The sequence below is a fragment of the Myotis yumanensis genome, unplaced genomic scaffold (assembly GCF_028538775.1).
Source record: "Myotis yumanensis isolate MYYU_CA2020_CCGP unplaced genomic scaffold, mMyoYum1.0.hap1 SCAF_10, whole genome shotgun sequence".
Classification (NCBI taxonomy): domain Eukaryota; kingdom Metazoa; phylum Chordata; class Mammalia; order Chiroptera; family Vespertilionidae; genus Myotis; species Myotis yumanensis.
In genome coordinates, this window is record NW_027223761.1 from 73533000 (window position 1) to 73546933 (window position 13934).

Below are 13934 nucleotides of genomic sequence, written 5' to 3' on the forward strand. Positions count from 1 at the left end.
GCTTTAGATACTTTGCAGTGGTAGCTGAAGAGAGCGATCTTGTTCTGATTCAGGCAGGAATGTGTACACTGAATTCGCCCTTGGCTATAAATGTGTACCCGCAATACCTGGGGAACACAAAAGAAAGGGCATGACATGCTTTCATGTGAGGCCTGCTGTGGAAGAAATTCTAGCTTTTGTGCTTTGCTAGGTGCGAAAAAATTGTGGCATTGCATAAAGCTTAAATTTACTGTGTTCAGCTGAATTGTAAGAATCTCACATGATTGGTGAATATTTTATAGATGTTAAAATAGTGTAGTGATCACTTCACCAATTACTTAAAAAACATTTACCAGAATTACAACCAATAGGGATATAAATAAACTAGCTAAAATGAGGTTCAACTTTATGCTATTGAAGGAAATCTGTTGCTACAATTACTAATGGTTTTGTTTTGTAGTTCTCAAAACAACATGTCTATGGGATAGAAGAATCAAACATGAAAGAATAATCATCACAGATACTGAAGTTAGTGTTGCTTTTTTAAAAATAGGACATCATATTCTGAATTTTTTTCTCTTTTTCCTTATTTTGAAGTTATCAAGCGTTAGTTTCCCTCATTGTTTGGGAATTGCATTATTAATGAAATAGAGAAATAGTTGAACACCATATATGTCTCTTTGAATGTAACTGCAAATTAAAAAAAACAGTAATAGACATTTAAAAATTGATATGTGCTCATGTAAAAAAAAGTTTCAGGTTTATGTAAACAGTTGATTTGCTTACCCCATAAACAAGTTCTCCTACCATCCCATTCCAGATTTTTGTGTCTGCATCCCTTGCTCCATATTTTCCATCAGGGACAATGGCAATTTTATACTTGATACCAATATGTTTTGCAATTTCAGATGCCAAGTCTACACAGTATCCTTCATACTTGTCATTTCCTTCAAACATTTCGTGATTTTTCTTGAACATAACATATGGGGATTCCTATAATGAGAGAAGTAGAACTGTAAAGGAGAAATTATAAACATTCCAAAATCTCTATGTAACTCTCCAGTTTCAAAATTTGACAAAAGTATTATATTTAGTATTATATACACACTGGTTTTGTGTGGCTAGATATCAGTAGTAAAATAAATATACAAAAATAAATATGCTTAGAAGTACATTAAATAGCTTTACACTAGATACTGAATGTGAAGTCTTTAAAATAATTTTTGATTGAGTAATCATTACATACCCAGCACTGTAACTGTGATGGGAAAAATGTCCATTAATAATCATCTAGAGAAGCAAAGTTATCACCTTTGGCAATGAAATTATTAGTTTCAAATTATTACATGAAGTTAAAGACTATTTAGTAGTCTGCCTCATGTAGTAAAAGACTAATTTAAAGTCGCCTGTCTCCATATTCCGCATCTTGTTTAGACACAGTCAACTGTGACCTCCTTTAGGAAAAGAGCTAGATCGTTTTCCTTTGCTCTCTAGCATGTAGCAATATGCCTTTCTCAGAGCAGGCACTCGCAAGTTAAACTAAAAATGAAGAATTAATAGTTTAAAAAACTGTATATACTTATTTGCATCAAATCAGCTTCCTTAAAATTGTCCAATATTTTGGATTTAATTAGAATTTTGTTCCATGAATTTTAATTCTATTCTATTATATGTCTCCAATGGGAGCCAACAATTTTTCTCCAGTTGTGACTATCAATTTGAAACAAATAAGACAGAAAATACGATGAAGAATTATTGTAAAAATTCATATAAAATGAAAAAGTTTACTGGTGGCTAATCATAACTGCACAGTTTTCAGTTAAAGCACATGTGTGCACGCACACACACACACACACACGCGTGCACACACACACACACACACACCCCAAATTCAAACTCGTTAAAGGCCGTGAAGTAAAAGACATGTTAGCAAAAATGCATTGATTTTATAAATGGAAACTAAAGCCACCAACTAAAAGACAGCCCTGGCAAACGTGCAATCCACAGTGAACTCCTGGCCACACCTCAGAAATTTTAGTTATTTGCAGACAAGCAAGGACCAGTTTTGGCCACAACATCATTGAGATCATGTATTTATATTTTCTAAAATTGCATGGTAACATCCATTTAGTAATTCTGATACAAATCTTTTGTCTCAGCAAATTTGTAAATGTGGAAGTTTAACTTGCTCTTGGAACTGTGACTTAGAATGTAATTTACTTTGCACAACATGGCCGTTCTACGCTAATTGCTTTCCTAAGTACTTTGTAAGTGTAGAAACTACTTTTAAAATCTTGATTAAGAATGTAAATGAAATGCTCTTTGAGTGTCTCACAGAGATGCCCTGAAGAACACTACTGTGGGCCACTGTCCAGGATTGGTGCTTGTATTACTTTCTTAAATTCTGCCTTAGGTTGGCATGTCTAAGTGACCCGGAAGTCTCTTACTTTTCCTTTGATTTGATAAATATTTTAACACTTGAAAGTTTATCCATCTTTATTTTATTTTTTTAAAATATATTTTTATTGATTTCAGAGGGGAAGGGAGAGGGAGAGAGAGAGGGAAACATCAATGATGAGAGAGAACCATCCCCTTCACTGGGGATTGAGCCAGTAACCCGAGCATGTGCCCTTGACCAAAATTGAACCTGGGCCCCTTCAGTCTGCAGGCTGATGCTCTATCCACTGAGCAGAACTGGCCAGGTCAAGTTTATCCATCTGTTGTTGCTTTATAAAATTAAGGCAACTAATTGCCTTTTCTTTCTATAGATAAAAATTATTAGTTTATGGAAAACATCTCTAAATATAATGTTTTAAAGAAAGTTTATCGGTCTATAAAATTAAGGCAACTAATTGTCTGTTCTTTAGGTAGCTGAAAATTATTAGTTTATAGAAAACATTTGCTAAATATAAAGTTTTACAAATTACAAGTGTGGTTGTGAAAATTTGGGATTTGTTGCAAAACACTATTAATTTCTAAGATATGCTATAAAATAGTAGTTAAAATGAGCTAATCTTTTCATTTTTCTCTTTTTTTATTATAATAGCTAATTAAAATCTGGAAGAATGTGTAGAAAAAAGCAAGAATCACACATTGTAAAATACTTAACATTCTAATGGAAATGGGTATATAGCTATCACCTATAGCTATTAGTACAACAAACCTAATAGCTTTTCAAATAAGGTGTAGCTAATGCTCACCTTTGGTACTAAGGTTGAAAATCTATTCTAAAGTGTCTGGAATATTTGAACACATGAATTTTAGCATATATATATATATATATATATATATATATAATTTTAACAGAAGTTTCTCTAGCTAGTATTACCATCTAATTTGCTAAATTCCTGCTACATTACTTTGTGAAGTGTTGCTTCATTAAAAGCTGAACTTTTATTTACTCAAACATTTATTAAGCACCCACTGTATGCCAGGCAGTTTGCTGGGAACTAAGGGTACAAAAATAAATAAAACATGCCCCTTGTCTTCTTGTGATTAATGAATGTTAAGTTCTTTAAAATAAGGGTAATGGAGAGTGGTGAGGACAATAATAAGAGTACTGGAAAAAATAATAGCTCTCACTTATTTAGTGCTTACTTTGTGTTAGGTACAATGCTAACTTCTTTAATTGTGCCCTTTCATTTACTTTTCACACTGACATTTTGAGGCAGGCATTTCCCATTTTGCAGATGGAACAATTAAGGCTCAAGGAGGTTAAGTAAATTGTTCAATTTCACAGAACTAGCAGAAGTGGGAGTTGAACCTATAATTTGAAATATCTGAAAGTATTTGAAGGTACTATTGCATCTGTCAAAATATATTCAACTCTTCGAGATTCCATATGCTTTAACAAGAAAAAAAGGATAAGATTAAAGAAGTGAATTTCTGTATTTTTAGAGAATGAAATTCTTTATATGAAACTTGAGTAAACAATGCTCTCCATATTGCCTCATAGTGTATGGTGTATATAAGGCACTCAATAAATATAAAGATTTTCTGGTCTATCTGGGCTTCTTAAATAGGAATATCATGGCAAAGTAACAGGAACTTTGATTCAGGTGTCTTAAAAAGGAAAGTAAGGGCTAACAAGTGCTAGGGCATCTCTTCTGAAACAGGTGTATGTACATATAACTTTAAAAATTATTTAGTGTCTTCTTTCAATCCCCTCCCTCCATTTTCTTTAGACAATAGGGGTCCATCATGTCTTTGTTTCTTGTCAAACAAACCAATAAAGGCTAGAAAAGCGTTCAGTTTGCTGAAGATGCTGATTAGGAATTTCACTAGGCTTTTGCACATCCAGGGTGTGCACAGTTGTTGAGATTCAGGGGAGTGACACATGCAGCACCACACAGATAAAAGGAACTTACTCAGAGAGGTGGGAGAACAAAGGAGGGAAAGGCTAGGCTTTCCTTAAACAAAAGCTCTCAGCTCTACCTAATTCCTTTGAATAGGGATTTTTAACACTCTCCCAACTTGCTCTTGCCCCAGCCTCAATCTGAAAATTTGTCCACAGGTAAGCCCTTCAAACACTGCATACTTGGGGAGATTTAATACAAAGTTTTGGGGCTGCTAATACCAACTCTTTTCAATATAATAAAAAAATGAGTTCAACCGAATCATTAAGGGTATTTGTGGGGAATCTTTGATAAGCATCCTTATGGAGTTTCAGGTGTTCAATTGTGAATAAAAACGGAATGATTAGAGAAGTGGAATATAACCTCCTTCTTTTAGGAGTATAGCCTTCCATCTTTATTATCGACTATTGTGCCCTGTGGGACAATAGTGCCGTGGAAGTTATTTTAAAAGCATTACTTCTTAGTAATTATGAGTTTATTACTACAATTTCCATAATGGATAGTAAAATTTCCATTTTACATCTGCTCTGCTACTTCAGGAAAGAGACCAATCTCTGTCTAAAGGTGTTACCTTAGGGCTTGGTTAAGAAAATGTTGTAAATGAATTGAGATGATTTTTCAGTCAATGAAGTATCATTTTCCTACGGAGAAAAATGTTTTGGATTATTTGTCTTTAGCAAAGGTGAAACTATTGAAATAGATGCCTATTAGAAAAGCTTTAAATTTTCTAAACATCACAAATATAATCATTAGAATTACAATGGAAAACAGTTAATAAAACCAGGAGTGTCAACCAATGCTACCAGTATTTGCTATGTGGATATTTGCTTTTCTTCAAAGAATTTTAATAGATGTAGATAATTTCCTCCATGGGTAACATTTTAAAAGTGGAAATTAAAATGTTATTCAATTCAGAAAAAATAAATACATTTAATGGCTGCACAATTTGAAGTTTATTTAAAATACTTCATTTAAAAATGAATTGACATAATCCCTTTGGAGGCAGGTGTGTGTATAGGGGATATTAATATTTGGTACAGGGAAGAAAATAAATATATCTGTATTTCCTTTACATGTGGGGTGGAAAAAATAGGTTTACAGTTGTTTATATGCAAAATTATACAATAATTAATAAATAATAGTACAAGAATAAACTTTTGCATACTCACCACTGTAAACCTACTTTTGCCACCACCTGCATAGTGTAGATTGTTGTACTATGTCCACATGTGTCTATTTAGAGTGCATCCACAAAATTGTACACAGAGAAGATAGAGTCTAAAACATCTAAGAAATATAAAATTTAACCTCGAGCAAGAACAAGTGTGATAAGTAAAATAGCTTTTTAGGTTTGTAACATTATTCTGACACTGTGGGAAATGCATTTGGATTCATGGGAATGTTTCCTACAGGGTTGGTATGTCTATAAGATGATAAGAAATACTTTCTTAGTTGAATAATGCAGCAGAAGCATCATTTAACTTCACTAGTAAAGACTGTGGGAAAATTGGGTTTGGCTGAAATATCCCTGCGTCATTTCCCCTTTTCCAGAGAGTTCAGCATCCAAGGAAAGAAGAGAGGCTGCAGGGGAAACAGCCTCTCCTTCCCAGAGTCCACTGCAAGCTGCCCTTCCCTTGGTCCTGCACTCGTCCAAGCCACATGGCACATACTTGCTTCCTTAGGTGGTTTGCAGAAATTATTATTTTAAATGTAAAAAGTTAATTCTGTGTGGTAAGATGCTGATAAGTTTCACAGATTTTATAAAATTTTTAGTCACCAAGACTGAAGATAAAAAATGATGAACATCTGAATCCAAAACTTTAGACCTTTCAACTTTTGTAGTCATGATTTTCATTTGATGATATTGACAATTTTACTTTTTTGTTCAAATTTAGCTAAGTTAAATTCAGTAAGACTATATTCAGGTAGAATAAATTAGACATTAAAATGAACATCACATTATAGATCTACAACACAAAAAATAAAGTTCTACAGTGCAACTCACTAAAGCGACATTTTATTTAAGAATGCTGTGTAACATTTATATGTTTCTTGTCTGATTTCTGAATGCAGGATTTGGTCTATTTTGTTCTCTTACAGATCTCCAGACTTCTAACTGTGCCTACCACAGAGTAGACGCTTAATAAATATTTATGAAGGAATGAATAAATGAATTGATCAATCAATTTTATTTAACAATAGCATATATCATTACATTGTAGCAACCAATAAATAACAACATACACAAAGGAAAGACAAATGGGAGAACAGCAATGCCATAGCAATTCAATCAGAATGAATGATCTCCAGTGCCACACACTCTTAGCCTTCTTCTGTGTCTAGATATCTGTCTTGCATACATTACAATGTCTAACCAATTCCATCTATATTGGAAGTTTTCCATTGAATTTGGGGGATTATTACATGCAGATGCCAACATCTCGTTCATCTACAATGAACCATACTTTTTTTTTTTCAAAAGGAATGAGGTGGTAGAGATGTCACAGATCCCAGGTTACCATTTTTAACAAAAGCAAATACAAGGAACACTTTCAGGGAAAGGATTCTGCTATTAGCTTTTTTTTTTTTTTAAATTACTGAACAATTATGTAGTTGCAAAGACCAGAGATATTATGTATATGAAGATAACATTTTCATACAAAAGACAGATACTAGTGTTGCACTATTTTGATAGCAAAATATTGATATCACTGTCAAACAACAGATAATTTTACAGAATATTCTTTATGTATATAGGAAACAGTTGGATTTTTCAATCAATTTTCCTAACTTTTTTCTATAGCATGCTTCCAGAAAAACTAGCCATGCTTGCAAAATCAGTTCAATATTTTGGTTTTAAGAATTAAATCTCCAGTCCCTTTATTAACAGGGATAGAAAGAAGATGCTCCAGATTACTATACCTATAATGTACACTAAAACACTCTATTTTACACAGAACAGGCAAAATTTCAAAAAATCTTTAAAGAAAACATTGCATATTCAGAAAATAAGCAAACAAATTCATAGATATTTACTTTTAGAAAATCTACTTGGAATTAGGAGTGATATCATTCAATTATTTACGAACAATGACCCCATTTCAAGGTATTGGAACTGATATGTCAGAATTGCTAAGTGATTCTTTTTTCAACATCTACTTATTTTCTTGAGAAAGATGAGGATTAAGTCTTCTTTTGTTCTTGTTTCCCAGAAAAGTCACAGAACTTAAAATTTTTTTTCTGGTAGTCCAGAGTTGGTCATCCAGGAAGAATCCCATATGAAAATTTAGATTAAATTTACTACACAGGAGAACAAGACTTGAGCCTTGTTAGGAATAGTCGAACACCGTGGAACTCAATTCTTTCTTGATCAATTTCTTAAAATAGGATTCTTCATCAGAGGCTGAAAAGAGGAGGACTGTACTGAAGTATGAATTTCCATTACTGTGTCTTTTTTAGGAAAAGAAATGTATATGCATTGCTTTCCAAGTCCCATGCAAATATTACACAATTAAGTGAGAAGGTATATACTTTGCCCTCTTACACAAAAATTGTGGTTGATTGTTTTCATTCTAAAATCATAAACTTCTGATCAAGACTTGGCAGATCAACATTAAATTGCTGGCTGGTGATGCAACACAGATAAAGCTAATTGCACATATGAAAGCTTCTCTCTGCATTTTTATGCTTTGACCTCAATGTCAACATTTTGGAAATAACTCAGCATTACTGAAACCTCAAATTAAAATTACATGAGTTAAAAGCTAAATTACATAAAATACTTCCACTTTATTTAGAGTAAGGGCTCCATAAATCATTAAAAATATGCTCTGCCTAACAAGACAGTGAGCTGAGGATGTATAAATTTAAATTAGATAGAAAAGGTCACCGATTGTTGATCTCCTTTGACTAGCATTGACTCTAAAGGGCATGTTTGACTTTAGAAGAGAAAAATATATAAGAATTTCTATTATTTAAAAGGTAGCTTCATGAAAATCTCTTTGAAAAAGTAGCCTTAAAATTCAGAGAATTTTTGTATTTTATAAGGTGAATGAATGAAGCAGTCATATTTCTCTTAATTCCTGGAAGTCCTATACATTATATTGTTATTTGTCACTAGTCAATGAGAAAAATAATCGGTGTAAAAATTTGTTTGCATTAAAAATAAATATAAAACAAAATTTATTTCTAAAGCATTCAATTGTAAACATGCTCATTAAAATCTTCACATTCATTTCTACACCATACAAACAGACAATGTGAGTCATTGCCCAATGATTAAACTCCCTGGAAATGATCATTTTAAACACCATTAACTATTATCACATTGATATTTAAAAATATAATAACAATAATAATATGGTGTTTACTATCAGATATTTTAGGTTATTGGCTGTTGATCTTTTTCATGTTCCTTCGTTTGTCCTTTGGAATGTTAGCATTTCACACATTTCCAACTAGGGCATGACAGTTTCAATTTTTGACATTTGAGCATTTTTCTAAGAACAACAATGCAACAGACGATAATACAAATAAAAGTACCGAATGTACTCAAAGCTCAGGACAAACCTACTCAAAGTCTCATCAGACTTTTGTGGATCGGAGCACCCATGTCACCACTGCTTCCACCCTCCCTGTTCACCACAGCTGGGAATTAAAGTTGCCTGTGGACAAAACGGAACAGCATAAAGCAGAGACCGAAACTCACCATAATAGTGGTGACAACCACTGTTCTGTTCTCAATGGCTGCTGTGTCATTGCCCAGAGTTGGTACATCTTGAATCAAAACTAATTTATCCATGTCATTCCAGTACCCAACCTGCCAAATAGAGAAAATTCTTTGAAGACACATTTTAGAATATTCTTATGGGAACGATGAGTGATATCAATAAGAACACAAAGCAAATGAAAAACACGGATAAAAAAGAGTTTGGAAGTTATTTTTAATTGGTGATGAGCCAGCTTTCCTGATGTTAAAGATACTGCCTGAGTATGCATTGGGCAACTTTACTGTTCAGCATTATGGAGTAGCCGAGGCATTGGGAAGGAGTGGTTCAAAAGGAACGTGGATACAGGTGAAACACCATTTTATGTTGAGCCTCTCTTCTAGTGAGATGGACTGGCACTCTCTAACATTGCATGATTTTATCAGTAACGGTACAGGTCTCATGGTAAAGGGAATAGCTATATTTACAAAGGGACATTTGTAAATATGGCTATTTTCCAGCAAAAAACAATTTGATATTTTCCAGCAAAACCAATTTGTGGGTTTTTTTTTTTAAAGCAACATAGAAACAGTTTTTGGTTTGACATAACCTAGTCCTTCGGCAACAGTTTTTTCACCTCTAAAATGCCAAACACATCAGAGATTAATAAAAAGTATTTTTATTTTGAAAATCACTTTTACATTTTTAAATGAAATCTTTATCTTAATTTGTCATTTAGATTTGGTGCAAACTTATTTTCATATGATAAATTAATTAGTTAAGTGTTTTATAAAGTAGTAAACTATAATGGGCCTTTTTTTCTTTTAGAGAGACGAAGGGAGAGAGAGAGAGAGAGAGAGAGAGAGAGAGAGAAAAGAGTGAGAGAAAGAGAGAGAGAAAAGAGAGAAAGGATAGAGAGAAGAGTGAGGAACATCAATGTGAGAGAGAAACATTGATTAGCTGCCCCTATAGGCACCCCGACAGGGCACCAATTCCAAAACCTGTGTATGTGCCCTGACCGGGAATTGAACCCTTGACCTTTCTGTATATGGGATGATGCTCCAACCAACTGAACCACACCTGCCTGGGCCACAATAGGGTCTTTTTTTTTTTTTTTTTTTTTTTTTTTTTTTTTTTTTTAATTTTTATTTTTCGCTTAAAGTATTACAAAGGGTATTACATAAGTATCCTTTCCCCCCCCCCCCCCGCCCTTGACAAACCCCTACCCTCCCTTACCCCCCAGAGTCTTATGTCCATTAGTTATGCTTATATGCATGCATACAAGTCCTTCGGTTGATCTCTTACTCCCCTCCCTCCTGCCCCCCAACTCTCTCTGGCCTTCCCACTGCAGTTTGACAATCAGTTTGAGGCAGCTCTGCCTCTGTATCTATTATTGTTCAAAAGTTTGTAATGGTCTTTATTATCCATGAATGAGTGAGATCATGTGGTATTTTTCCTTCATTGACTGGCTTGTTTCACTTAGCATAATGCTCTCCAGTTCCATCCATGATGTTGCAAATGGTAGGAGTTCCTTCTTTTTAACGGCAGCATAGTATTCCATCGTGTAGATGTACCACAGCTTTCTAATCCATTCATCTACTGATGGGCACTTAGGCTGTTTCCAGATCTTAGCTATGGTGAATTGTGCTGCTATGAACATCGGGGTGCATATATCCTTTCTGATTGGTGTTTCTGGTTTCTTGGGATATATTCCTAGAAGTGGGATCACAGGGTCAAATGGGAGTTCCATTTCCAATTTTTTGAGGAACCTCCATACTGCCTTCCATAGTGGCTGCACCAGTCTGCATTCCCACCAGCAGTGCACAAGTGTTCCTTTTTCTCCACATCCTCTCCAGCACTTGTCGTTTGTTGATTTGTTGATGATGGCCATTCTGACAGGTGTGAGATGGTACCTCATTGTTGTTTTGATTTGCATCTCTCGGATGATTAGTGACTTTGAGCATGTTTTCATATGTCTCTTGGCTTTCTGAATGTCCTCTTTTGAAAGGTGTCTATTTAGATCCTTGGCCCATTTTTTGATTGGATTGTTTATCTTCTTTTTGTTAAGTTGTATGAGTTCCCTATAAATTTTGGAGATTAAGCCCTTATCAGATATGACGTTGGCAAATATGTTTTCCCACGAGGTGGGTTTTCTTGTTGTTTTGTTGATGGTTTCTTTTGCTGTGCAGAAGCTTTTTATTTTGATGTAGTCCCATTTGTTCAGTTTTTCTTTAGTTTCAACTGCCCTAGGAGCTGTATCAGTGAAGAAATTGTTTTGGCATATGTCTGAGATTTTGTTGCCTTTGTATTCTTCTAGAATTTTTATGGTTTCCTGTCGTACATTTAAGTCCTTTATCCATTTTGAGTTTATTCTTGTGTATGGTGTAAGTTGGTGGTCTAGTTTCATTTTCTTGCATATGTCTGTCCAATTTTCCCAACACCATTTATTGAAGAGACTGTCTTGGCTCCATTGTATGTTCTTGCCTCCTTTGTCAAAAATTAATTGAGCATATTGGTTCGGGCTAATTTCTGGACTCTCTATTCTATTCCACTGATCTATATGTCTGTTCTTGTGCCAGTACCAGGCAGTTTTGAGAACAGTGGCTTTGTAATACAGCTTGATATCTGGCATTGAGATCCCACCTACTTTGTTCTTTCTCAGGATCGTTGCAGCTATTCGGGGTCTTTTTTTATTCCAGATGAATTTTTGGAGAGTTCGTTCTAGATCTTTGAAGAAGGCCATTGGTATTTTAATGGGAAGTGCGTTGAATGTATAGATTGCTTTGGGTAGTATGGACATTTTAATGATGTTGATTCTACCAATCCAAGAACATGGTATGTTCTTCCATCTGTTTATGTCTTCCTCTATCTCTTTTTTCAACGTCCTGTAGTTTTCTGAGTAGAGGTCTTTAACCTCTTTAGTTAAGTTTATTCCTAGGTATCTTAATTTTTTTGGTGCGATGGTAAATGGGATTGTTTTTCTGATCTCCCTTTCTGAAAGTTCACTGTTGGTGTATAGAAATGCCTCAGATTTCTTGGGGTTAATTTTGTATCCTGCTACATTGCCAAATTCATGTATTAAGTCTAGTAGCTTTTTGATGGAGTCTCTAGGGTTTTGTATGTATAATATCATGTCATCTGCAAATAAGGACAGTTTTACTTCCTCTTTTCCAATTTGGATGCCTTTTATTCCTTCTTCTTGCCTAATTGCAATGGCTAATACTTCCAGTACTATGTTGAACAGGAGTGGTGAGAGTGGGCATCCTTGTCTTGTTCCTGTTCTTAGGGGAAATGGTGTTAGTTTTTGTCCATTGAGTATGATGTTGGCTGTGGGCCTGTCATATATGGCTTTTATTATGTTGAGGTATGATCCTTCTATTCCCACCTTTCTGAGAGTTTTTATCAAAAATGGGTGTTGGATTTTGTCGAATGCTTTTTCTGCATCAATTGATATGACCGTGTGGTTTTTTTCTTTCAATTTGTTTATGTGATGTATCACATTTATTGATTTACGGATGTTGTACCATCCTTGCATCTCTGGGATGAATCCTACTTGGTCATGGTGTATGATCCTTCTGATGTACTGCTGGATCCGATTTGCTAAGATTTTGTTGAGGATTTTGGCATCTATGTTCATGAGGGATATTGGCCTGTAATTCTCTTTCATTGTGATGTCTTTACCTGGTTTTGGTATTAGGGTGATGCTGGCTTCATAGAATGAGCTTGGAAGCGTTCCTTCCTCTTGAATTTTTTGTAGTAGTCTGAGGAGGGTAGGTTTTAGTTCTTCCTTGAATGTTTGGTAGAACTCCCCTGTGAAGCCGTCTGGCCCTGGGCTTTTGTTTGCTGGAAGCTTTCTGATGACTGTTTCAATTTCTTCCATAGTTATTGGCCTATTGAGGTTTTTAGATTCTTCCTGATTGAGTTTTGGAATGTTGTATTTTTCTAGGAATTTGTCCATTTCCTCCAGGTTGTCCAGTTTGTTGGAGTAGAGTTGCTCGTAGTATTGTTTAACAATCATTTGTATTTCTGTGGGGTCTGTTGTTATTTCGCCTCTATCATTTCTGATTTGGTTTATTTGGGACCTCTCTCTTTGCTTCTTGGTGAGCCTAGCTAGGGGTTTGTCAATCTTGTTTATCCTTTCAAAGAACCAGCTCTTGGTTTCATTGATTTTCTGTATTGTTTTTTTGGTCTCTATTTCATTGATTTCTGCTCTAATCTTTATTATCTCCTTCCTTCTGCTCACTCTGGGGTTTTCTTGTTGCTCTCTTTCTAATTCTTTGAGTTGTAGAGTTAGATGATTGACTACCATTTTTTCTTGTTTTTTGAGATAGCCCTGTAGAGCTATAAACTTCCCTCTCAGGACTGCTTTCATTGTGTCCCAGAGGTTTTGGATTGTTGTGTTTTCATTGTCATTAGTGTCCAGGATGTTTTTAATTTCTTCTTTGATGTCATCGGTAACCCAATCAATATTTAATAACATGCTATTCAGCTTCCAAGTGTTTGAGTATTTTGGGTTGTTTTTATTGTAGTTTATTTCTAACATTATGCCATCGTGGTCTGTGAAGAAGCTTTTTATGATTTCAATCTTCTTGAATTTGTGGAGACTTTGCTTGTGACCCAATATGTGGTCTATTTTTGAATATGTCCCATGAGCACCTGAGAGGAATGTATATTCCGCAGCTGTGGGGTGAAGTGTTCTGAAGATGTCAATTAAGTCCATCTGATCTAGTGAGTCATTTAGGATTGCTGTTTCTTTGCTGAGTTTTTGTCTAGCGGATTTATCCAGTGATGTCAGTGGTGTATTAAAGTCCCCTACTATGATTGTATTGTTGTCGATCTCTCCCCTGATATCTTCCAGAAGTTTTCTTATGTATGTGGGTGCTCCTGCATTGGG

At 34.8% G+C, this 13934-nt stretch overlaps 1 protein-coding gene across 10 annotated transcripts in view; it reads right to left on the reverse strand.

Moving 5' to 3' along the window:
• Window positions 1–13934, reverse strand: part of GRIA4 (glutamate ionotropic receptor AMPA type subunit 4) — a 433261-nt gene that overhangs the window by 62886 nt on the left and 356441 nt on the right. For 9 of the 10 annotated variants that reach the window (XM_070426004.1, XM_070426006.1, XM_070426005.1 and 6 more), the window contains 2 exons: window positions 9043–9153; window positions 766–972 (listed from right to left, as the gene is read on the reverse strand). In XM_070426004.1, the coding sequence (XP_070282105.1) occupies window positions 766–972; window positions 9043–9153 (318 nt within the window). Of the gene's footprint in view, window positions 1–765; window positions 973–6396; window positions 7738–9042; window positions 9154–13934 lie in introns of those variants that run through there. The other variant, XM_070426014.1, reaches the window with a different exon arrangement.